The following is a 23,556-nucleotide window of genomic DNA, read 5'->3' on the forward strand; positions in this document are numbered from 1 at the left end:
GAGTTGACTCGATCAAAATTCGATTCGAATTCGATCAACATAATTTGTTCTGACAAACCTCACAAAAATGGTCACCACTGTCACGATTCAACATGAAAACAATGATTGCAACCCATAGCTCTAACATCTTGTCTGTGCACCATTTCCTCTTGACAAACCTCACAAATGTGGCCACCATTATCACGATTTTCTTTTATAATTGATCAACAAACAGCAGGCCTCTGGAACCTGTCCTACTAGCTTTGAGTTGAAATCCCGAGTCCAATTCGCAGATCAACTCCACGTGAACAAATGGAGCCCAATATGCTAGTTCAGACTTGAAAGGCCCAATCCGAGGAAGCCCCTTGTAAGTTGTAATACGAGATGCCATTAAACAGCCCAATCTGAAACTTTTGGCCCTAGGGTTAATTATGTCGGCCCATCATATAACCCTTAAAGGTTTCACAGGACATTTGTCTTCTTCTTCTATATTTCTAAAACCCTAGCCTTTTACGTCCCCGTTCTGTCGCTTCCCCAACCAACAGCCCATTCAGAGGAGAAAGAACGGAAGCAGCGGCGGCGCCGGCGGCAAGAAAAAATGGCAGACAAGGCGGTGACTATTCGTACTAGGAAGTTCATGACCAATCGTCTTCTTTCCAGAAAACAATTCGTCAGTCTCTAAATTCTAGTAAATTTAGTTCATTTGATTTCCTAATATGTGTTGATATTTTCTGATTTTTGCACTATTTTGAATTTTTTTCTGTTTTTTGGTTTGGGGATGCAGGTCATTGATGTTCTGCATCCTGGAAGGCCTAATGTTTCTAAGGTTTGTTATGTCTTTTTTAGTTTCGTTTTTGGTTTCCATAGTCAGTTTTTTCCGTGTTACCTGCTGTATTTCCCTGCAAAAATATATAGATCTTGGTATTCTTGTATATTAGTTCTTTATTGTGCAGCAAGCCGTAAGTGTAAAAACAATTAGGGAATACATTAGAGCTAGGTTAGCTTGAGTACTGAAAAGCTAGCTTTTTCCAGCATTTGCTTAGGTTTGATTCTCGGGGGTGCCTGTGAAATTGGAGTTAATGTAGTTCAATGATAAAGGAACTAGGTTACTAATTGTAATATTGCTGGTTGTTGCAGAATCTTGTTTGAGGCCTTATTATGGCTAGTTGGAGCTCATGATAGTAATTTTTTTAATTCTTTTGTTTTCTGACTCAATTTATTTTAGTCGATTAGTCTTGATTTCTGGTTGTGTTGTTGAGTGGGTTTAGTGTTTGCAAATTCTGTTTGCATAACTAGTTATTGATTTATTAACTTTTTTGTTATTTGATGATTAAAGGCTGAGTTGAAGGAGAAATTGGCCAGGATGTATGATGTCAAGGACCCAAATGCCATCTTTGTTTTCAAGTTCAGGACGCATTTTGGAGGTGGCAAATCAACTGGGTTTGGATTGATCTATGATTCTGTAGAGAATGCCAAGAAATTTGAGCCCAAATATCGGCTTATCAGGGTAATTTAAGTTCCTCTGTTTGCTTGAAGTTATTGTAATTAAGTGCTTGGCTGTTTTCCTTCTCCTGACGCATTATGTTGACCATGTGTGCTTCTTTGAGATTAATGACCTTTTGGTGACCTTTATAACATATTCGTGTTATTGAGGGTGAGTCCTAATTTGGCTTAAATTGAAATAACTATTCAATTCGACTGAATTGGGTTGTCAGGTTTGTTATTTGGTGGAAATTTTGCAAACTTCCTGTAGGGTACTTACTTTACTAGTAGGGGACGTATCATTTCATACCCAAGGCCCCATCCGCTAATGTTAGACATGGGAGAATGCAAACAGCTCCATTGTAATGGGGGGTTTTTCTCCCATTCCCATTCCAGACCACCATGTCCAGCTTTGGTTAAAGCTGATTGTTGAGAGTATCTCTTGATTATGCTTGCCGACTAGGGGTAGTTTCTTTTGCATTCGATGAGTTCATAGTTTCCATTTTCCATTTTCTATTGTCTTTGTGTAAATGAGACTTCGCATGTCTATGTTTTTGCTTTCTTCCAATTTTTCACTTTGCATCATGAAGCATGTGTCTCTAACTGCTGGTTTTTGTTTTTGAAATGCAGAATGGCCTGGATACTAAGGTAGAGAAGTCTAGGAAACAGCTCAAGGAAAGGAAGAACAGGGCCAAGAAGATCCGTGGTGTAAAGAAGGTAAGTTCTTTGAATCTGTGAATTGCTGGTTCTGGGTGGGGGAGACACTAATAATATGGATTTATGAATTTTGGATGTTGATGGATTTGGCAGTTAGTCTCTTAAACTGTATGGCATCTTTTAATCAACAAAATATAAGCCACTTCATCCAGGAAGACCATAAAGGGGTCTGGAAAATTTGTTCTTCCTGCCTTCTGTTCTTACCTTCCCCTGATTATGCTTTGCCATGAATATATGTCCACTAGTGTTTTGCTTTCATGTCGTCTGGTTGATGCTCATGTCTTCTGGTTGATTTGACAATTCTTTCTACTCTGCTCTTTGCAGACAAAGGCTGGAGATGCTGCCAAGGGTGGAAAGAAGAAATAATTTTCCTGAGAGTTCTAGGCCTTGTCAAGTTTTTATAGAGAAAAACAAAAATGTTTTTGCAGCAGAGTTATTTTCTCATTTGTTACTTTGAATTGTGTCTTTGTTCCTTTGAAACTATGAGATGAAGATGTTTACAGTTCAAATCTTGCACTCTATGAATAGCCAGTACCCTTTTGACTCTTGAGGGAGACAGACAGATAGATAGTTTGATCAATTATTGTGACTCTTGCTATGAATTTCAGGGCTTATGCAAATAGGTTGAAGCTGTGGTTTGTGCCTTATATTTTGGGTGTTTGTACTAATGTTACAAGGTGGAATTGGACGTTGTACCTGTTGAAATGTTCAATCTCTGGCAATACCCATGCACCCGAAACCCTCCATTTTTGAGCAAATGTTTTGATAGTTGATTGCTTTTTCCTGAGTTGAACGGCAACACCTTTGCAGTCGGAGTCTCTAGGCAAGTTTGTTTGTGAAATTTGTATCCTTTGCTCGATGTTTGTTTGTGAAGCTGTTATTTGTATCTTTTACTTGATAAGATAGCATTTCAATCTGAAATCTGCTCCTTTCAGCTACGTCCATGAGCCTTGTAGACAGCTTCCTGTTTTTCCCTCCATGATGATTAAATAAGGAAATTGATCTGTTTACTCACCTGCGTGATAATTTATGGGACACGCCACTCAAAATTGAGGATAAAATTACAACTAAGAGCAATTCACAAAGATGAGACGATTCCGGTGAAACGCAACTTGTAACACAGACAATCAAAAAAATGTATAAAGTCATCATTCAAGGTGGTAAACCATGATCTGCATTGGTGCATACACCAGATGAAATGGTTAAGTGCTAAAGAATGTAGTATCAAAAGGTGGAATTTTGTTTTATATTATCCCCACTAAAACGAATATACAATATTATACAACTGAAGTAATCCATGAAAATCTAATTAGTTACAGGACCCAGTGATCAAAAAGACTAACACAGAACACTAAACTGCAACCCGGTAATCAATAAGCTAATAATGTCTTCAGGAGTAAGCTTAGTTGTGATCTTCTTCTGTCAGGGGAGAATACCTACACAAAGGGCATACCATCTTTTTATTCAGCCACTTGAAGATACACTCGCAGTGAAAAGAATGCTTGCAACCCAAGGCTCTCACATCATCCTCACTTTTCATCTCATCTTGACAAATCCCACAAACATGCTCCCCATCTTCTTGATCATCACCAGAAACCACAACCTGTGTCAAAACTTTAAGAGCTGGATGAACAGTTCTGGCAAGAATTTTCACGACTTTTACTCGAATACTGTGCTGAGTTTCTTCATAAACAGCATGAAAATCTCTATCAGTTTCTTTAGCCCTTGACATGGCCAATTCAGCAGTCATGCCACTCAACTTTGGGTACAGACTTTCACTAGCACATAATTGGCATGAACCTGATCCACCCCATTGATTTTCTTCCTCATGGTCAACGTCTAAAATTGTTGAGTAATCATCACCATTTAGAACTCCAGCCAAAGCAGTAGCTATTCGAAGCTCTTGTTCCTCCCCCATGGTTCTTGCTAGAGACTACTAATCTAATACTGTACTAGTTTCTTTTAGGAAGTATTGCCGAAATTAAAGAACGGAGATGGCAAGATATGTGGTTTAACTTGCCCTTTTCTGGTTTTGCGTATATACATTGAGGGAAGGGGTTGTATTGATTTCCTTATCCGATCAGGAGAAAGTTTGATGAATTTTAAGATTAGGACTAGGCAGTAGTCAATATAACGTTCGTTTCCTAATTCCTAACACCCTCTTTCCCAGGTTTTGGTGACGTGTGGTTATAGATTTCACGGTTCCCAATTATATTCAATCAATAATTATCTGTGCATACAGCTAAAGTTAATCTAACGTCCAATACATAAGTAGTGTACAAAAGTAAGGATTATGGTAAACAATTAATCAAATGAGTGAACCAAGCTAATTTAATCTAATATTTTAAAAATATTGAGGTACATTTTTTTCTCTCTCTAACAGCCATAACAATCTTTTTCACAATGCCATGGACATACACAAGCTGATCCAGAACCATATAAATATTTATAATGTTGAATTAATATTTCTTATTTTGTTTTATAGAATTCTTGTTGTTGTTGTTGTAATATTCTCTTGATTTCTTTTGGTTATGTATAAATTATACTTGAGAAACTAAAAGATTATCAGCAAACCATGTTAATATCTGTAAATTTCCAATTAACAACGCATTGATTACTGCCTCGTACTCCATAAACTCCTCAATGAACCATCGGAATTCACAATAACAAGGTTTGAAAGGTGGAAATGATTGGAAAACAGAATCCCTTCTGTACAAACCCCGAGATTTTGAGGGGAAGAATACCACTGAAACATCATGAAATCACTGATTGATCAACGATTAGACTAGAGATTTTGCCTGTTATGGGATCAGAGGTTCAAGGGAATCCTAAACATCTATTGTTCTTGGGAATTGAAACACTATTTAGCAGGAGCAGGATTCATGTATCAATAGATCATGCATTCATTGTACCATTAATGACTAAGGCAACTGTTAGTGAATCCTCAAGGCTAGCTAGCTGAAGTTCACAGGATAAAACGGGACTCAAGGTCTGCATAAACTCAAGCTCTCGTGGTGTTTAACAAGATTACAATTCACCAGAAACTGTAATCAACTGCTATAATCTTGCATTTGCTAGATACCAGACCATGGAGAAGCTGGAGCAAGATTGTTCTCTCCAAGCACTAAATAAATATGGTACAAACCTGACTAAATTGGCAGCAGAGGTAAAATCTGCAGAGTTTTTGGCCTTCATAAGTCCTATTGAACTTGATTTCTTGATCCTTGTTATATAAAAGTACAAATTGTTGATTTTCTTTGTTTGCTGCTAGAACAAGTTGGATCCTGTAATTGGAAGGCAACAGCAAATAGAGTGTGTAACGCAAATTTTGTGCAAGAGAAAAAAGAACAATGCATGCCTTATTGGAGATCCTGGTGTTGGCAAAACTGTCATTGCAGAAGGGCTGGCGCAGCGCATTGCTAATGCAACTGTCCCAGAGAAACTCCAGAAAAAGAAGGTTAAATCAGTTCCCGCTAATGTTGCTTCCTACTAGTTTTGATAATGATTACAATAACTGGTAACCTGGTCAATTTATATGGATCAGCTATTCTCCATACATATGGGACGTCTTATCGCTGGATCATCAAACCGTGGAGAATTTGAAGAAAGGTTGATAATGGTAATTGATGAAGTTAAGCAGAGCAAAGGTGAAATTCTTCTTTTCATTGATGAGTTACACACTCTTATCGGAGCTGGATCTGGCGGACAGGCCCTAGATGCTGCTAACATTTTAAAGCCCCCGCTTGCTCGAGGGGAGTTAAAAGTATGTATATATATTCTTCTGTTCGAAGGCGAAGCACTGTTCAGATTTTATGTAATTATATTGTATTTGGACATGTATTCTTTATTTAGTGCATTGGAGCAACCACACTGGATGAATACAAGAAGTACATTGAAAGAGATCCTGCCCTCAAACGGAGATTCCAAGTTGTTCAAGTCCCTGAACCGTCCATTGATGAGGCAATAGAGATTCTAAAAGGCCTACAGGAAAAGTTCGGGTTGCACCATTCTGTCAAGTACGAGGAGGAGGCTTTGATTGCTTCGGTTAAGTTGTCAAAACAATACATTAGGTCAATTGATCAAATTCATGAGTAACTCTCCTGTTAATACTTGAATACTTTTCAATTGGCAAAAACTGAATAATAGTTTGGCTGTTGATCAATTTCAGTGACGGTTTTCTGCCTGATAAGGCAATAGATGTGATGGATGAATCAGGGTCGCGAGTTCAGCTGTATAGAAGCAATGCAAGTGTAGACAGCAACAAGCATGTTGCTCCTGTGGTGACTAGAGAAGATATCAAGCATGTAATCTCTTCTCGGACTGAGATTCCCATTGAAAAAGTTTCTGAGGAAGAATCTATTCGTCTCCTGAACCTGGCGAACATTCTTCAAAAGCACATAATAGGACAAGATGAGGCTATTGAAGCAGTGAGTCGTGCTATTAGGAGAGCAAGAGTTGGCATAAATAATCCTGACCGTCCTGTGGCAACATTTCTCTTCACTGGTCCAACTGGGGTTGGGAAAACTGAAGTTGCTAAGCTATTAGCAGACGAATATTTTGGATCAAAAGAAGCGATGGTCAGGGTCGACATGAGCGAGTACATGGAAAGTCATTCGGTTTCTAAATTCTATGGTTCACCCCCTGGCTACATTGGCCATGAATATGGTGGAGTTTTAACTGAAGCAATTCGTAACAGGCCTCATAATCTGATTCTGTTTGATGAAATTGAGAAGGCTCATAGGGATGTCTTCAACGCCTTACTGCAAATTCTTGATGATGGAAGATTGACGGATGGTAAAGGAAGAGTTGTTGACTTCAAGCACACAATCATAATAATGACGTCTAATATTGGTTTTGGATCAACATTGGATGATGAGAGAGGAAAAGAAGGTGGTGTAACCATGCACCTGAAAAAGACATTCAGGCCTGAATTTTTAAACCGATTGGATGAGATCGTTATATTCAAGAAGCTTGGAACAACTGAGCTAATGCAAATCTTGGACATAATGCTTGAAGAAGTTTGCAAAAGAGTAGTTCGAATGAAGCACATAAATCTTGAAATCACAGAGAAATTTAAGGGGATGCTGATTTTGGAGAGCTGCGGCAGCTCCAATAACTATGGTGCTAGGCCACTGAGGAGAGCCATCACTAGGCTCCTGGAAGACAAATTGGCAGAAAGTATCTTGAACGGTGAAGCCAAAGAAAATGAATCTCTTATTGTTGATGTTAATCAGAATAATGAGGTCCATTTTTCAAACAAAAAGACCAAGAACGAGAAAAAGTAAAGGTGTTGAGGTTGCAGTAAGGATTTCTGGATTTGGATGCAGAATCTCTGAAAAGCATGAATTGAAAAGTTTTTATTAAAGCCCTGTTTAGATATTGGAATAGGAATTTGCCTTTTTGTTCCTTGAGAAATGTGGTTAACTATTCTTATAAATTTGATCTTACTAGTAGTATATATTTTGTTCCATCATTTTGGAAGAACATAATAGTTAATTACTGATCTACACATACTTTTGCCAAAGCCATTATGTTAACTTTGTTCAAAGCTTAATACAACCATGAATAGATTTTTCTTTTGTTTGTACCATAGACAACATCAAGATTAATAAAAAATTTTAAAATTTTCTCAAAAGCCTACATTTTTTTTAAAAAAAATCACTATTGTCACTAAGAGATACAAATTGAGGGGATAGTTCCTAAAAGACTATACATTTAAAAAAAAAAATGACTACTCACTGAGCACTGGTCAATTCACCTAATCTACACCAACCACTAATCTTAACCACCAACTTTACCATATAGATACATGCACTCATGTATGTTTATTGCACCTTGAAATTTAAACACTTTTTCAAAGTATTAATACTCTCTCCGAGAAAACTAGGTTGTGTTTGGATTGCATTTTCCGTGATTTTTCATGGAAAAATTACTGTAGCAATTTGATGTATGTGAGGGAAAAAGGACCTATATTGATATATTGATTGTAGTTCTCTTAATGAATTGCTCATTGAATGAACAAGTTCAATAAATAGTATGCCCTAGATACGACTCGAACTGCCAACCTGTAGCTCTTTAGCACGAGATTTTGAGTTTTCCTGTATTTTGACTTCCATTTTTTCTGTTGATGCAATGGGCATGCAGGAGAATCTGCAGCGGAGTTCTACTCTCAAGTATCTGACACTCAACAAGTTCTCTACGGACTTAACCAAATTGGCTGCACAGGTAATATCCATCCACTTCTTCAGAATTATTAATTACCTCAAAATATGTTGAATAAATTGTAAGACAAAATTGAGGTTTTTTCCTCCCTCTTTTTGTATTCTAAAGACGTTGGAAAATTTGTGAAATGTTGATTTGGCTATTCAATCCAACCTCTCTTATTGAATTATTCATTCCATATAATGTTGTCATATAATCTATGACAACAATCATTGAAATGATCCCATTGCGTTTAATCAATTTGGGCATCCAGAGTTTACAAAATATTAGTGCTAACTTTCGATGTTGGTTTTCTTTAGTAAACATGCAATGAAAACAGGAAAATGAAGCCATGGTTAGGAACTTAAGGATCGCCACGAGCGAGCGAGTACCTGGAAAGTCATCCGGTTTCTGAACTTTATGCCTGAAGGAGTGTAGGCACTATCTCAAAGGTATGAAAGGTTACAACTGCAGCAAGATCAATCACACGGGAGGTACGTTGAAAATGTGGTTGCTTTACCACACTATGCGACAAGGGCAAGAGGCGCATTCGTGGGTGATAATCAGACATCAAGATTTTTTCTTATCAAAACTCCCGTTTAATTATCACAAAACTTTTATTTTGTTATTTTACACATTTATCGTTGGATGCTGCATTATTTCTCATAGTTTAAATTAATTTTAAAACCAAAAAATTCAAAAAAGGATGACTTGGGCATATTTCAATTTAATTTAATTTTTTATTTTAAATTGGAACCTAAAGCTCGTTTCTTATCATTCATTGACGATTAATCACCGGTTATAAGAGAAAAATAGCACAATTTTTAATGTAATTTTTGTTTTATGTAATGTTAGATTTTAGGGTTTACGGTTTACGGTTTAAGGTTTAGTGTTACGGTTTAGAGATTAGGGATATAAAATTAGAAATTTATACTTAAAATTAAAAAAAAAAAGGGTTGCCACATCTAGCTCAGATGCAGCGATGACAAGTTTTTTTTTTAAAGCTTCGTTGCATGTCATATGGCATGTGGAGAAGCCTTTAAAAAAAAAATCATTCTTTTTAGTTCCTCCAACAACAAAAAAAAAAGGAAATTTAAATCAATTTTTCAATGACGCCTCACTTGCCAACTGCGTCGACCCCTATATTAGTACCCCACCTCAACAAGTACTATTTTTGTGATATTTTCTTGTATGGACAATATCCAGAGAAATTCACCCTTTGGCTTGTATAATCATATACATAATCATGTATATAATCCTCGGAGAGTTAGAGCAACCAAATCACGAAGCTATTTGGCTCAATTTCAATTGGTTCAGTAGCGGTTCTTGAAATTTTATCTACCGTATCTTTAATAATAGTAGTTGGATTAGCACCTGTCACAATTTCATTTAAAACATTTTTTTCAGGTTACGAGAACTATATTGGTGAGCGTTTCTAAGAATTCCTATAAACAATCTATGGTCTTAGGGCAAGTCTTGGTCCGTATGACGATCGAAACTGAATTCACTTAAAACTTTTCTGTATAAATTAAAAAAAAAAAAAACAGTTGCGCCTTTTTTGCTCAAAGAACTAATCACACATTCACACTTGAAGGCGTGGCCTTGGCCAAATAAGCCAAGTCATACAATGGGTCGGTTCACAAGGCATCTAACGGGCGGCAACTAAAATTTTTTGTTTTAAAGAAAAAAAAATGTTAAAATGGCAAAATTATAGGCAAAATCAGGAACACCCAAAAAAACGCAGAGGGGAGGAGATACTGAAGCTATTGAAGTCCCTTCCTTCCCTAATTTTTCAATCCTCCGACGGCCGCCGGATTTTCTTATCCATCGCCGGTAGCTTTTGAATCCGCGGTAAGTTCAGAATCTCCCTATCTCCTCATGTTTTCGAATTTATGTATTAAGCATACATGTAAGAACCCGGCTGAATTTATGTATTAAGCATACTTGTAAGGAAAACGTGACGAAAATTTGTATTTTAAGCTTTTTGCTGAAATTATTGGTTACCGTATTTAGATTTGGTCACCACAACCCCTGCATATGATGTGAAAGCCTGCTCGTCTTCTTCGACCTTTTATTTTTTCTTCTCCTTCTCTTGAATCTCTGCCACCCACTTGCTGTTTAGTGAAGAGTCTTCAAAGAGAGAATTTTGGGTTAAAGATTGATTTGTTATTTCTGCCTTTCTGTGCAATTTCTCATAAATTGGATGCGGCTTTCTCATGGTGAAAGCCTCCGTTCATGGATGTCTGATGAGTCAATACGGGTTGGCTCACTCGGCCGCTCTTTTGAGTCTGGAGTTGACTTGGCCTGAATCTTCCGAGTTGGAACGAGTACTGTCTCCGGGATATGGCGGACCGGAGGGTGAAGTTCTGGTGAAGACTCAGCCGGGTCAACTCGGAGTCGGATGCGTCATTGAATTGAACCATGGATAAGGCAGGCTAGTAGTTCAGTCCTGCCAAATCCTGCTAACCAAACTTAACTAAGGTGTCTAATGTCTTGCGTTCCATTATTTTTTAACTTTCAAACTCTTTGGCTTCTGAATTGTGCAAGTGTATTTCGTCCTTAAGGGACGTTGACCAGTATGTTTTAGTTGGGTTGGAAGATAAATATTTTGAGGTTGATGTTTATGGAGTAGGAAACTTTGTGTTTAATATGAGCGCAAATTCAAGTTCGTTAAATTAGAGATTTTCTTGGGTTTGTTTTGCATGTAATGCAGTTTAGTTTGTTGCCAGTTAACTATATATTATGAAAGACTTGATTTTTATATTTCAGTATGAATGTTTATAGTCATATATCATGCTTAATGGGGGTTTTGTTGTAGGTATCAAGCACAATATTGCTGTTGTATGGTGCATTTCACTTTTATACACTAGAATTGTTTTCAACTTTCTAAATGGTTTTGAGGAATGACAGTACATGAAATTGAATTTTCCTCCTTTAATGTTAAAAGACACAGTTCATGGTAGGCTGGCTTCTTTTTCCATCATTGTTAATTTTCTCTTCCCTCAATGAATGCTAGATTATTCCTTGTTTTTATTCTTGTTTGTGCTGTAATTTTACAGTCTTTTGTTATGCCGTGTATTTATGTCAGCTGCAATGGAAGAGTCAGAAAAGAGGAGAGAAAGGCTGAATGCATTGCGTAGGGAAGCTGATCAGTCTGGAGTGCACGGCGATTCTGAGAATTGTATGGGTGCATCTTATACTCTTGCCAACCCATTGATTGAAGCCTCGGTCCCTCCATCTGTGCATCCAGAGCCACAGGCAGCTCCTAGATTTGATTATTACACAGATCCGATGTCAGCATTTTCAGCAAACAAGAGGGGCAAGGTCAGCCATCAAATTTCACCAGACTATTTCACGCCTCCAAGTAAATAGCATATTCTCGACCTTTTGACTTTCCTTTTCAGTTTGGATAGCTTTGATTTTATTTGTCCACCATTTGCTTCTGCAACATGTGTGTTTTCATCTGTCATCATCTCCCAATTCTCTAAAATGCTTTACCTATCTGGCTACTGGTGGTGTATAAATGATCAATGAAAGGTAGCAAGTCTTTTTTTTTTTTTTTTGTGAAAGTTCTATGCTCATGGTCTTATCTCTGTGCTTTCTAATAATTTCCATTAACAGGACCAGTTAGACCAGATATGACCAACCCTTGGGGCCATCCAGCTTATCAAGCCCAAGCCACCTACTGTGCAGATCAGAGGATGTTTCAATCTCCAGGACCATACCACAGACCTGGCCCTTTCAGGAGTCCAAGGGGAACACCAAGTCCTTTTGGCACACCAGAAGGCGGCGGATCAACCGGAACACCTACCTACATTTCATCAAACTTTTCAAGAGGAGGTAGCGTTGCTAGTCCAGGCTTTGCACCAGGAGGTAGTCCGAGTTTTAATGATGGCCATAGCAGAGGCTATGGTTGCATCAACAGTCCTGAGAGTGGGTATGGTAATTTTGGTAGCCCTTATCCTAATTCAGGGAGAGGCCAAAGTCGGTGGCTTGGTAACAACAGCCCCCAGGCTTCAGGAAGAGGTAGAGGTCGAGGGCAAGGATACAACACTCCAGTTTCAGCTAATAGTGGTAGAAGAGTAGGTTCACATGATTTCTTGTCAGCTGAGCATAATCCGGGTAGGTTTTACAATAAATCAATGGTAGAAGATCCATGGGCAGCGCTAAAACCTGTCATTTGGAGGAGAAAAGATGCTCCAACTTTTGGTACCCATGACTCCAAAAAATCCTGGCTTCCAGAATCCATTAGAGGAAAAAAGGCTCAAGTTTCAGAAGTATTGCACAAGTATACTTCTGGGAGAAGCTTTGCAGAAGACCTTGCTGCATCATTTCATGCAGCAACAAATTATGAATCTGCTGACGACAATGACGATGGCGATGACTATGTGGAATAGAAATTATGAACTGTTTGTAATTTGTATAAATAGTTTCCAGAAAGGCCTCTGCATTGTTTTTATTTATAATTTTTTTTTCTGTTTTGAACTATTTTACTATAGGCAGCCAAATTTCAGACCTGGTAGATGGATGAGCAGTTTTAGAGGGACTTGTTTATAGTTACATTATGTGTAGCCATGTTTGCATTCTTGAAAGAATTGAGTCTCTCTACTGTGTGGCTCTGGGTTTGATTGGACTGGAAAATAGGCTGCTATATATCCTTCACCTTTTATGCAAAGACATGATACATATTTAACCATTTCTTGTCCTTTTTCTTTTTCTAATTTCTGTGTTATTTTCTTGTTTGGATTTTTAAGCCCTTGTAGGGATTTCTGATCTACATATGCTGCAGAATTTAAAAGCATATTTTCAACAGTTTAATGTTTTCTTGAGAATTTGGGAGTTTATTTAGAAAGAAACAGGGCCAATTTACAAAAAGGCTCCTTTTTGTTACTTTTACCACGATAATGAGTTTTATTGAAAATCAAAATGACACAGTCCGGAAAAATCGAATTGCATAATATGTTTTATTGAAAATAAAAAAATATTAAAATCCTGAAAAACCGCATTGCAAAACTAGTTTGATTTTATTGTTGTTTGTTCAGTATTGGTTCATAAATTGATCAATACTCACACCTAAATCAAGTTTAGCATAATCAAATCGCTATTTGAGCTTTTTTTTTAATATTTTCATCGCTCTTTACATCCTTCTTATCCTTAACTAATCAGGTTTAGCATAATCAAATCTCTATTCAACCCTAACTGCCCTTTCTTGGCCATGTCAAAATGAAAAAAAAAATTTATAGCAATAAGGAAACAATTAAAATCTATAAAAATTACAACAATGAGGAAATAATGAAAATATATTTTTGTCAGATTCAAATTTTTTTTTAAAAAAAAAAATTCAATCTTGATACACACAAGTGTTACGGGTCGGTTTTCCGTGCCATTTAACGGGCTGCGGCCCGTGACACGTTGGCAAGTAAGCATTTTTATTCCCATCTGAGAATACTTTCTTTCCCTAACTCCAATCCTCCAACGCCTGCCGGAATTTCTTCTTCACCGCCGAAAAAAGTAGCTTCGCAAGCCGCCGGTTAGTTCACCTCACCCTTTAATCCCTAAATTCTCCGAATTGACGTAGTTAAATATGCTTTTAAGAAGTTGCCCAAGTGAAAGAAAAAAAACTTGTAAGAAATTTATGATAGGAAATTGGAATTTTTTTGAAAAGTTAAGGTTTTTAGTGAAATTGTAGTTTCTATTTTCAGATATAGATTTTCGATTTAGGTTTAGAATTTGAGGTTGAAGATCCCAAATTTGCTGCACTTAACCATGAATCTTTCAAATTATGATAGGGCCGAGTATTGCACGAATCCAATTTGATTAAAGGGTATTGGTTATTTTTAAGCTTATTCAATGCGTTTGAAACTTTCGATGTTTATAGTAGGTCGAATTTTCACAAAGTCGATTGCTTCACTGATTGAAAGGCCAGCATGGACCTCTTCTTTTTTTTTTTTCAAGGTGGTTGTTAGTCAATTGAGCTATCAATTAAGCCACATATTTATTTGAACAAACTATGAGGGTTAAAATAGTGGTACAACACAACACATGTGATGGTGTTTCAATTATGAATTTTTAGATTTGTCAGTACTTTGTTGAGCTAATATCAGTTAGGAGTATCACATACGTGAATAAATTTGTGCGAAAAGAACAATTCGCTGTTTAAATATTGGATTTTAATAGCTTACATATGTAGGGATATCATATATTAATGTGTGTGGATATTACTTGTTCAAGGTATTATACTAGTAATGTACTTACTGGGGCGGACAGTATTCAATAAAGTGTTGAAAATGAAAGGGAAGAGGGTAAAGGAAAAAAGAAACTAGAGAAAAAGTTCTCTTAGTACAGGGTAGTAGGTGCAGGTGTTCTAAAAAAGCAATCTTTTGAAATTAGTTATGCAAACATATCAAATACAGTCGTATCCAATTTGAACTGCAGAAGAGGATGTCAGCTCGCCAGTTGAAGAAAGTTCTGGAAGAACAAGAAGCTACACAGCAGCAACAGGAGGAGCTGCTGAACCGGAACGATGAGTCTGAATCCCCTGAGTCATCTGTCCCAGCACAGAATCCCTTTGATCTTCTCATGGATGACAATGACAGCGATGATCACCACGACTCAGACAAGGTTTAATTTCCTGAATGTCATCTTATTTATTTCTTTACAAATATAAGTAGTGCAAATTCTGTCCAGTTGTGTGGTTGTGTTTCGTTATTCTTTTACTTGAATTTTGATTCAGCCTTATGCTCCCTTAGTTTCTTTGATGTACTTTTTTAGATGAATTAGACTTCTTAATATATGCTTGCTTATATGCACATATGGCTGCTAATAAAAAAATCTCATTGATGGACTTGTAGTTATTATTTTCTACTGGGCAATCCTCACTAATCCATTAAAAGGTGATTCTGTGTTAGCAGTTAGGATCTTCCTGTTTATGTAGTAAGCACCAGTTTGAATAAGACAGGCAGATATAAGAGTTGATTCATTATTCTGACATATGCTGTATTTTTGCTGCATATGACTTTACTAATATGTCACGTGCAATTAGTTGGTAAGACATATGGGGATAAGCTCAGTCTTGAATATGATTGTAATGTATGCTAAGAAAGATATTTTATTCGTAGCAAGGATCTTTTTTTAAACATATTTTACGTATATGAAGCTGCCATAGGAATGAAGTGAGGTAAATACTGATGATTCAATTCCAGTTGGAGGAATGGGAAAAGAATGGTTGGAAAATTTTCCTAATAGCTCTGATCAAATTAATTTTTCCAGCCATTTGAGGATAGCATATTTGAAGGTTGTAACTCTTTATCAAGCTAACATTAGATATTGGGTTTGATTTTTATCATTGGCAGTTGCTTGGAATGTGTGTTCTCAGTAGCACTTACCCCGCTGGTCTGCAATAATGTGTTAGAAAAAAAGTATGAATTGCAGCCTTCATTCTTTCTCACATGGTGTTTTAATGGCATAAACCAAAGCTAAGGAGCTGAAAGGGCGTTCTAAATTGTTCTAAGTTAAAACATATACCAATAACAGATTAGCAAACTACTATGAAGAAACAGTGGGCCTTGTGGCAGTAGTTTGAATTTAACTTGTACAAGTCAATGTGAGATTTTTCTTTTATTTTAGCGAAAATTTTTTCCCTATTTGTTTGTACCCATCTAGTGTTTAGTCATAGATAATGTTCTTCATAGTTTTTTGATTCCAAGGGTGTATGGTGATGAAAGAAGGGCTGTATAATATCTTTTTCTCATTTGTTCTCTCTACATCACGATTGATGTTGTTGCAGGGAGATGAAGTGGAAGCTGCTCATGCATCTCGATATCAAAATGTAAATGAAAAACATCCTTCAATGGTAAAAGCTTCTGTAACCTCGATTTCGTTGGCAAACCAAAAATCAAAGAAAAAGAAAAAGAAGAAGTCGAAGGCAGATTTATCATCAAATGTTGAAGATCATGAAAGATCCTGTAATGTGACATTGGAAAATCTATCTCTTGAAGTCGATTCTTCTAGCCAACAGCGTATTGCTTCATATAGCAGAAAAGCCAAGTCTGCAAATATAAGTGGCAAAGACAGTATCGTGAAGCAGTTGAAACCCTCTATTCTACAAGTTGATCCCAAATTTCTCAGTGCAGAAAATGAGTTACGAAGGATATTTGGTTCTAAGGTAGTGAATTCATTTGAAAAAGGGCATCAAGCTGGAAATTCCAGGCAGTCACTTACTGGTCGGCGAGGGAGTTACAGTCATAGAAGGACTATTCTTGTTTCTCCGTCTGAACACTGGCCTCGATGGGATGGGTCTTTGTCTATGGAGCTTTTAGAGAGCAGCAATGGGGTCAATTATTTCCGGTAACACTTTATCCTTTTTTTACCCCTATCAATGGGCTTCGTTGCTATCCTGATCTGATTTTCTTTAATCCTATGACATGGTGAAAATACATGTGTAATTAGCCATTTGGTGCACTTTACGTTAAAAGGCACTGTGGAATACTATTCTAGACCTAGACACGCTGTGCATGCTTTTATGTTTAACTGAAATATGACACTATTTGTCTGGTTTATAGTTTACTATAATTTATGACAAATATCTTAACCATCCATTCTAGCACCCAGTCTCAAATTTGACTGCTGCAGCAAGTCTAGCCATCTGATTTCTTCCTAATATGACACACAAGTGCAAGAAATCCTGGTATTTGATTGTCACTTGAAGAAGCAACTTATTAATAGTAATTGGATTGAGTTCACAGTCAAGAAAGTGACATAAAATGAGTTGCCACCGTATGGATTCGTTCTGTGTACTATGGTTTGCTTTTTTAGTGGTATAGATTTAGATAAGAGAACAGAACATAGTCAAAAATGAAATCTTGTCATAATGGTTAATCAGAATCCTAGAATTAGATGAGTAGATAGTTACAAATAAAATGCTGGCATGGTGGCTGTGACTTTAAAATCAGATGTTCTGGATAAACTTTTACCTCTGGAAGCATGAGTTCTGTGTTTATTTAAGAGAAAAGCGAGCTAGATTTGAAATAATTAGTGAGAAAAAGTATGTAAATTCATGATAGATAACCATCTTTTTAGTACACAGTTGGAATCACAATGAATTCTTATATATGAGTTGCCTGTTTTTTGAATCTAAATCGGTTTCAGTTAGTTGATAAAACTGAAAGAGCTTTCAGTTAGTATTACATAACAATATTTTAGTCCAAATGATCAAGGTCTCATATTTAACTGATGTGGCCAAGTGCAACTTCATTTCATAGATCGGTTGCTGGTTTTTATATCCCCTGTTACTGGTTCTTTTTGTGCATATGTGTGTCACTTAATATAGAATGAAATTTAAAAAAAAAAAAATGCAAGGCCTAATTTGGTATTCTTTTTGTCATTTAGGTATGTACATTCACCATCTTACAGCCAAGCCCAGAGAGCATTCGAAGCTGCCAAGGCAATCCACGACCTTAATGGAATTGCAAGCATTTTGTTGCAGCACCCTTATCATATAGATTCCCTCATAACGTTGGCAGAGTATTTTAAATTTTCGGGGGAACATCAAATGTCAGCTGATGCAACAGCTAAGTGCCTTTATGGTTTGGAATGTGCATGGCACCCAATGTTCACTCCTTTGCAGGGCAACTGCCAATTGAAATATAGCCATGAGACCAACAAGCCCCTCTTCTCTACACTTTTTACTCACATGAAAAACATGGATAGGCGTGGCTGCCACCGTTCTGCTCTTGAAATTTGCAAATTATTGCTTTCTCTAGATTCAGATGATCCAGTCGGAGGCCTGTTCTGCATCGATTATTTTGCTCTTAGGGCAGAGGAGTATTTGTGGCTGGAAAGATTTTCTGAAGAGTATGGAAGTGACAACTCCCTTTGGTTATTTCCAAATTTTTCTTTTTCCCTTGCCGTTTGTCGGTTTTACCTTGAAAAAAAGGAAGACACAGGAGATGTGGATAAGACAGATGGAAAGGCTTCATCAAATGATCTCATGAAACAGGCCTTGATGCTGCATCCATCAGTATTGAAGAAATTAGTGAATAAGGTGCCTTTGAAAGAGCAGGTGTGGACAAGCATACTTCAGTATAGTTTCTTTAAATCTGAGCAATCAGGAAGCCCAACGTTGGATCACTTGATCAGCATGTATGTTGAAAGGAGTTATCTTGTATGGAGGCTTCCTGATCTGCAAAAGTTTCTTCGTGACTCTGCTCATTCAGTCATTGCAACTCTGAAAGACAAAGGAACTGATGCAAATGATTGGGCTTGCGTGAGGAAAGAGGCCTTTTCATCCGAGAAAAATGAGTGAGTATTTCTGCTGGATTTTTTTTAAATACTTTATGCAATAAAGACTTCATTTCATCCTTTCCCAGTTTGAGGTGCAGGGGAGTGCCCAATGACCTGTAGGTTATTGGTACAATTGTGGAGAAACATGATATCCCACAAAAATTGGCATCTCTTGCAATCTAATATTATTGGAGATTGCCTTTAATAAGTTGCATGTTATTATAATAGTTGGTTATTTACTAATTTATCTGGCTTGACAGGTACCGGCATCTCCTGATATCAGATTTCTCTGATTCTGTGCCAACTATGCCACCTGATAATTTGCAAAACTTCATGGTTGATCCAAGGATGAGAGAGGTCCAGAATGCTGAACAAGTTGGGGGGCGTCCTTTTCCCGCTCGTGCTCCCCGGGATTTAACAAACCGAAATGCACTAGCTGTCCTACTCGAGTCTATGCTACCTTGGTTTGACTACGGACAAGGAGAAGGCGAGCACAACGAGAATGATCATCATGACCAGGCCAATTAAGATTAGACTAAGATGTTCGGTTGTAGAGAAATGGGTTTTTAAAGCAGGGATAACAAATCTAGGAAAGATATATCAATACGAGCATTCTTTCGATAATAATAAAAGGTTTGTTTGCATTATCATCATTCATATTCTTGTTGATGGGCTGTGGAATTTAATCTTCTTTTTCGGCAATTTTCTTTTGTTTGCGTCATTTCTTCAATGCTGGTGTGATTTTACTGTACAGTGTCTTTTCTCGCTCATATGGCTTCTAGTATATGCTGCAGAGGAAAGTTGGATGCCTCAGTTAATCTGTCTTCAATCTCTGGGAAATATATGATCAATAACTTTTTAAGTTGCAGCTACGAGTTCTAGATAACCCTGAGAGTGGCTATTGCTCAAAACTCTGACTATGGTGCAAATGAAATTGGAGCAAGCATACAGTAACTTGCAAGTTATTGCTTTCAAGGTCAAGTTTTACTCATTATTGATCCAAATTAATGGATATGGAACTGTCGATTACACTCTTTCTTTTAGAGTTGTGGACCATATGAGCACATAAGCACCTAATCCTGGTATTTGGGAATGGGGGTGAGACATCCAACTAAAAGCCAGTTGAAAAGGGTACTCTAAAAAGATGCCACTTCTTCGAGTTGCATCAGAACTCAGATGAGTGAGGAAATCACACATACAAATGTTCTGTCTCCTTTTGTGGAACTGAAAAATGTCCCCGAAATTGCAACATTGATCAAAGCAAACAATCTGGTCAAAAGGGTTCATTAACGACAACTTCTCCATAAGACCACATGCAGGTTAACAAAGGAAGCAGAGTGCTAGGTTCAGGCTGCATTAAAACAGGAAAGCCTGAACTGTTCTAAGCAGGTTTTTAGACAAGATTGCTTCAACATTGCATGTTTTAGCTGATCAGGACATGAAAGAGCAGTGTAAAAGACAGTCCAATTTATTTGTCATCAAGCTAGATCAAAACGTTACTATGACAATTACTTTGCTCCAGTCAAAGAAGATGCAAGTTTAGATGCTGAATGTAGCAGCTAGATGCACAGAGCTGCAGGCACATAACTTGGAATGGTATCCACCAAGAATTGGTGCGATTAGAATGATAAAATAAGGTGTGATTGTGGAAGAACACAATACTAACGCAAAGGATAATCTGGAAAGCTAAAGCCAAAGCACACAGGGCTAAGCTATACATAATCAGCTCAGTTGCTAAACAAACATTCACTAAAGCATTTGTTCAAAGAACCAAGAAGGCCAATAAGATGAGTTATCCTCCGCATCTGCCCTTTGGAAGCTAACTTGATAGCGTGGTTTGAACTTAAAGAAAAAGAGTTCATTAACCCCAAGTTACTTTTCTTTACTCATTAATTACTTAAGGTGGCATGTATTTCAGGAAGGCTAAAAGCATATCAAGATTCAACATTTTAGACAAAAGATCCAAACAGTGAACTTGATGTCAATGCGGTAATCAGTACATTTCTCCATAAGATAAGTACCAGAAATTTGAAAACCCAATTAATCTTTTTCGATTTCCACATGAGTTTGTGAAATTTGATTAGATCAGGTACAGATCTAGCTAGGTCCATGGTAACTGCCAGTATAAGATAGATGTTAGTGTCTAAACACTGGGTTAATCTGCCATCTTTGATGAAGAACTCATACCACCACCTCCAAGTTGTTCGACCAAGCACTCAATCACAACATCATCTTCCATTCCGAGCTACAAATTCAGAAAAGTAGGTAAACAAGAATTCCAGATCAAGGGGGTCATCATGCATTTTGAATCGTTCAGAACTGACACAAGATAGAGCAGACAGGTACAGTGCAGCAATGCAAGTATAGATTTCCCTAAGAAGAATGTCCATTGTCTGATATATGCAACTGCTTCTGAGTAACATCATATGTTTCATTAGGCATCATGTTTTCTTGCATAGAAATCAGATTAAGGACAGACCAAATATAATTTTTACAAACCATCGAAGCATAGCAGCTGTAGTAAATCCCTATAACATGTTAACGTTTAGAAATTACACCTTGAAAATGCAGAATAATTAATGGTCCTGGCCTACAGATAAGAATTTCTACGAAGTTAAAATTTTAGAGAAGAATAGCTAAACCAACTCACAGATATATCACAGAAAAGAAAGGGTAAAAGTTAAGCTAAAAGCTTGCCTTGGGTGTTCTACAATTTGTTTAGCATTGATCAATTCAAGTCAGTCCCCAAAAGAACATTACCCCTTTTATCCTGCAATGGGCCTAATGTTGTTGCTCTTTTTCCCTCATTTATTCACAGATGTAGTTATTAACCTCAACATATGAAATGTTGTGCAAGGATTTACGAGAAATGCAGTCCCGTGACTAGCCCTTTATCATGCATCCTTTAATAACTATGGAAAAACAGAACAAACGGCAAATAATTCACATTAAATCCACTCACTTTATTTAGGAAAATATCACCCAAAAAAAAAAAATCATGAAGACAAGAAAGAAATTACCTCATTAGGAGTTTTGTTATGATTGAAGTAATCTCCTTCATAAAAGAAGCGGGTTGCTTGGTAGTTCAGAAAAAACTTCTGGCAGTAAGCAATCAGAAGTTTCTTCATTTGGCTCTCACGTCTAATCCTGAAAAAGGTCTCCTTTCCATCCTTTATATCAATTAAACAGACCCCCAAAGAGAAGAAGAAAAATTAGACAAAAAAACAGGGGGGTTGTCCAAGAAAATAGGGACATTACAAGGTCGGTCCTTTTTTTTCCATCATTGCCCCTTTTGGGATCAAGTTCTGAACATTTAGCAAAACTGCAGACATTCACACAATATTTTTTATTAACACTCCATTTAGCTTTCAGATCTCATTTTGGTAAGAGTAGACTTGGAATAGAAAGAATCACAATCATCTTCAATTCAAAGAACATGGTTTTGTAACCAAATTACTCATACTAAAGATGTAATCTTTGAAAAGATCACATAAATTTCCATTTCATTACCAAGACATGAACTTTTGATGGAAATTTTTCATTTTTGCCCCTTCTTTTATTTGAACCTCATGCATCTTTCCTTTTCAAAGATGTTTATATCCTTCATCAACACACACACACACACAAAAGACCAGAGGAGCCTCCATTACTCCAATGTTCCATCAGGCATTAAAATTCCATAATTGGAAAAAGTTAGGTACTTTACCATGTATGAAAAGAGCCTGCATCCAAAATTTAAAAAAAAAAAAGTTTCAGAAATTTATTTTCTTTTATTCTTTTCCTCACTTCATCTTGCATTCATCTCTATTATTGCAAATTTTATATCCACGGATGCAAAAGATGTAGAAAAATAAATCAAACCACTTTTGACATTGATACCTGGCTTGTCACCTTGATGGCAACAGTGCTCTCAGTAACTTTGGACTTCTCCATTTCTATACTGGCAGTGCTCTCTCCTCCGTTTGCAGACATCTTACTAATCACCAAGCAAAGACAAAGCAAAAAGTAGAGATCAGGGGCATGAACTTATTACACTAACTGTTAATATTATGTGGCAGAATTGGAAAGCGAGGTGCAAGAGAGTTTTCTAATGTACATGAGCTCTCAATGTACTAAAAGCACAACGGTTGATTCTTCAGAAACAAAAACTGAAGGAGACTGATAGCTACGAAGACCAAGAGTCCAAGACTAAAAGCTACTGCCATAAAAAAGCTGCAGCAGTTCGGCTATTCGCTAGCTTCGCTACACGTGGCATCTGTTTGCAGACTTCCACAGGTGAATCTTGCAACAGTTTTGTCTATGTTTTTGTTGGGTGAAATTGAATTGTATAGAGTGGCACTGATGCACATGTAAAGCGTCTACGATTAAAAAGCTTTAAGTTTCTTCATCAATAAGTAATTCATGATAGTTTTCTGCAAATGTAAGAAATAGATAATCTCAATTGTTTCACAATTTTTCAAGCTTAGATCGCGTTAGCCTTGATGCCTCACAACATGTTATACGACAATCATAGGTTCGAAATGAGTTAAGTTTTCGCAATTGGCAGTCACATCTAGGCACAATACAATATGATATTAATAAAACAAACATATAGATAATAAGATAACAAATATAGATCATAGGCAACAATTGGTCACACCTACATGACACAATATTATTATTTATTGTTTATAATGTGTATAGTTAAATATCCAATATAGTTAAAAAAAAAAAATATCAAATATAGTCCAATGACAACTGGTGAAATATTAAGACAAATTTTTGAAAGCTGTGTTCCATAATAAATTTCATCCGTTTAATTTAAACTAACCCCATTTTTAGCTTTAATTGTCTTTTATACATGGGCTTGCATGGCAAACAGATCGCAATAATTATTTTCGAAGTAGTTCAAAACAG

General features: G+C 36.9%; 6 protein-coding genes across 6 annotated transcripts; 4 read left to right on the top strand and 2 right to left on the bottom strand.

Annotated features, from left to right (window-relative positions):
• The first annotated feature begins 464 nt into the window (after positions 1 to 464).
• On the top strand, positions 465 to 2,910 carry LOC113764860 (40S ribosomal protein S24-1-like). Its single transcript, XM_027308891.1, has 5 exons — positions 465 to 649; positions 764 to 805; positions 1,316 to 1,486; positions 2,092 to 2,178; positions 2,503 to 2,910. The coding sequence occupies exons 1-5, from the start codon at positions 578 to 580 to the stop codon at positions 2,542 to 2,544; spliced, it is 414 nt and encodes a 137-aa protein (XP_027164692.1). The 5' UTR covers positions 465 to 577; the 3' UTR covers positions 2,545 to 2,910.
• A 670-nt stretch (positions 2,911 to 3,580) lies between these two features.
• On the bottom strand, positions 3,581 to 4,096 carry LOC113765938 (E3 ubiquitin-protein ligase RNF181-like). The gene has a single exon (XM_027310175.1). It carries the CDS (start codon positions 4,094 to 4,096, stop codon positions 3,581 to 3,583), a length of 516 nt encoding a protein of 171 aa, XP_027165976.1.
• A 1,170-nt stretch (positions 4,097 to 5,266) lies between these two features.
• Positions 5,267 to 10,808, top strand: LOC113765939 (ATP-dependent Clp protease ATP-binding subunit ClpA homolog CD4B, chloroplastic-like). The gene is made up of 8 exons (XM_027310176.1): positions 5,267 to 5,344; positions 5,450 to 5,635; positions 5,723 to 5,941; positions 6,031 to 6,248; positions 6,347 to 7,421; positions 8,323 to 8,403; positions 8,810 to 8,873; positions 10,606 to 10,808. Exons 1-8 carry the CDS (start codon positions 5,267 to 5,269, stop codon positions 10,806 to 10,808), a joined length of 2,124 nt encoding a protein of 707 aa, XP_027165977.1.
• LOC113765269 (protein SICKLE-like) lies at positions 10,107 to 12,867 on the top strand. The gene is made up of 3 exons (XM_027309387.1): positions 10,107 to 10,230; positions 11,468 to 11,743; positions 12,001 to 12,867. The coding sequence occupies exons 2-3, from the start codon at positions 11,473 to 11,475 to the stop codon at positions 12,774 to 12,776; spliced, it is 1,047 nt and encodes a 348-aa protein (XP_027165188.1). The 5' UTR covers positions 10,107 to 10,230; positions 11,468 to 11,472; the 3' UTR covers positions 12,777 to 12,867.
• A 953-nt stretch (positions 12,868 to 13,820) lies between these two features.
• Positions 13,821 to 19,375, top strand: LOC113767032 (transcription factor 25-like). The gene is made up of 5 exons (XM_027311204.1): positions 13,821 to 13,909; positions 14,815 to 15,000; positions 16,166 to 16,725; positions 17,767 to 18,678; positions 18,921 to 19,375. The coding sequence occupies exons 2-5, from the start codon at positions 14,821 to 14,823 to the stop codon at positions 19,186 to 19,188; spliced, it is 1,920 nt and encodes a 639-aa protein (XP_027167005.1). The 5' UTR covers positions 13,821 to 13,909; positions 14,815 to 14,820; the 3' UTR covers positions 19,189 to 19,375.
• Positions 19,376 to 20,815: 1,440 nt separating this feature from the next.
• On the bottom strand, positions 20,816 to 22,632 carry LOC113765940 (putative small ubiquitin-related modifier 8). Its single transcript, XM_027310177.1, has 3 exons — positions 22,540 to 22,632; positions 21,681 to 21,830; positions 20,816 to 20,905 (listed from the first exon to the last, which is right to left on the bottom strand). Exons 1-3 carry the CDS (start codon positions 22,630 to 22,632, stop codon positions 20,816 to 20,818), a joined length of 333 nt encoding a protein of 110 aa, XP_027165978.1.
• Between the last annotated feature and the right edge of the window lie 924 nt (positions 22,633 to 23,556).

This window comes from Coffea eugenioides, chromosome 3 (assembly GCF_003713205.1).
Source record: "Coffea eugenioides isolate CCC68of chromosome 3, Ceug_1.0, whole genome shotgun sequence".
NCBI classification, from domain to species: Eukaryota; Viridiplantae; Streptophyta; class Magnoliopsida; order Gentianales; family Rubiaceae; genus Coffea; species Coffea eugenioides.

Coding starts and splice junctions, on each gene's coding strand:
- LOC113764860 (XM_027308891.1), top strand. CDS start 578: ATGGCAGACAAGGCGGTGACTATTCGTACTAGGAAGTTCATGACCAAT. Junction 806..1,315: donor GAAGGCCTAATGTTTCTAAG/GTTTGTTATGTC, acceptor TGATGATTAAAG/GCTGAGTTGAAGGAGAAATT. Junction 1,487..2,091: donor CCAAATATCGGCTTATCAGG/GTAATTTAAGTT, acceptor TTTGAAATGCAG/AATGGCCTGGATACTAAGGT.
- LOC113765938 (XM_027310175.1), bottom strand. CDS start 4,096: ATGGGGGAGGAACAAGAGCTTCGAATAGCTACTGCTTTGGCTGGAGTT.
- LOC113765939 (XM_027310176.1), top strand. CDS start 5,267: ATGGAGAAGCTGGAGCAAGATTGTTCTCTCCAAGCACTAAATAAATAT. Junction 5,942..6,030: donor TTGCTCGAGGGGAGTTAAAA/GTATGTATATAT, acceptor TTCTTTATTTAG/TGCATTGGAGCAACCACACT. Junction 6,249..6,346: donor TTGTCAAAACAATACATTAG/GTCAATTGATCA, acceptor GATCAATTTCAG/TGACGGTTTTCTGCCTGATA.
- LOC113765269 (XM_027309387.1), top strand. CDS start 11,473: ATGGAAGAGTCAGAAAAGAGGAGAGAAAGGCTGAATGCATTGCGTAGG. Junction 11,744..12,000: donor AGACTATTTCACGCCTCCAA/GTAAATAGCATA, acceptor TTCCATTAACAG/GACCAGTTAGACCAGATATG.
- LOC113767032 (XM_027311204.1), top strand. CDS start 14,821: ATGTCAGCTCGCCAGTTGAAGAAAGTTCTGGAAGAACAAGAAGCTACA. Junction 16,726..17,766: donor AATGGGGTCAATTATTTCCG/GTAACACTTTAT, acceptor TTTGTCATTTAG/GTATGTACATTCACCATCTT. Junction 18,679..18,920: donor TTTTCATCCGAGAAAAATGA/GTGAGTATTTCT, acceptor CTGGCTTGACAG/GTACCGGCATCTCCTGATAT.
- LOC113765940 (XM_027310177.1), bottom strand. CDS start 22,632: ATGTCTGCAAACGGAGGAGAGAGCACTGCCAGTATAGAAATGGAGAAG. Junction 21,831..22,539: donor CCATCAAGGTGACAAGCCAG/GTATCAATGTCA, acceptor ATTGATATAAAG/GATGGAAAGGAGACCTTTTT. Junction 20,906..21,680: donor ATAACAAAACTCCTAATGAG/GTAATTTCTTTC, acceptor CTGAATTTGTAG/CTCGGAATGGAAGATGATGT.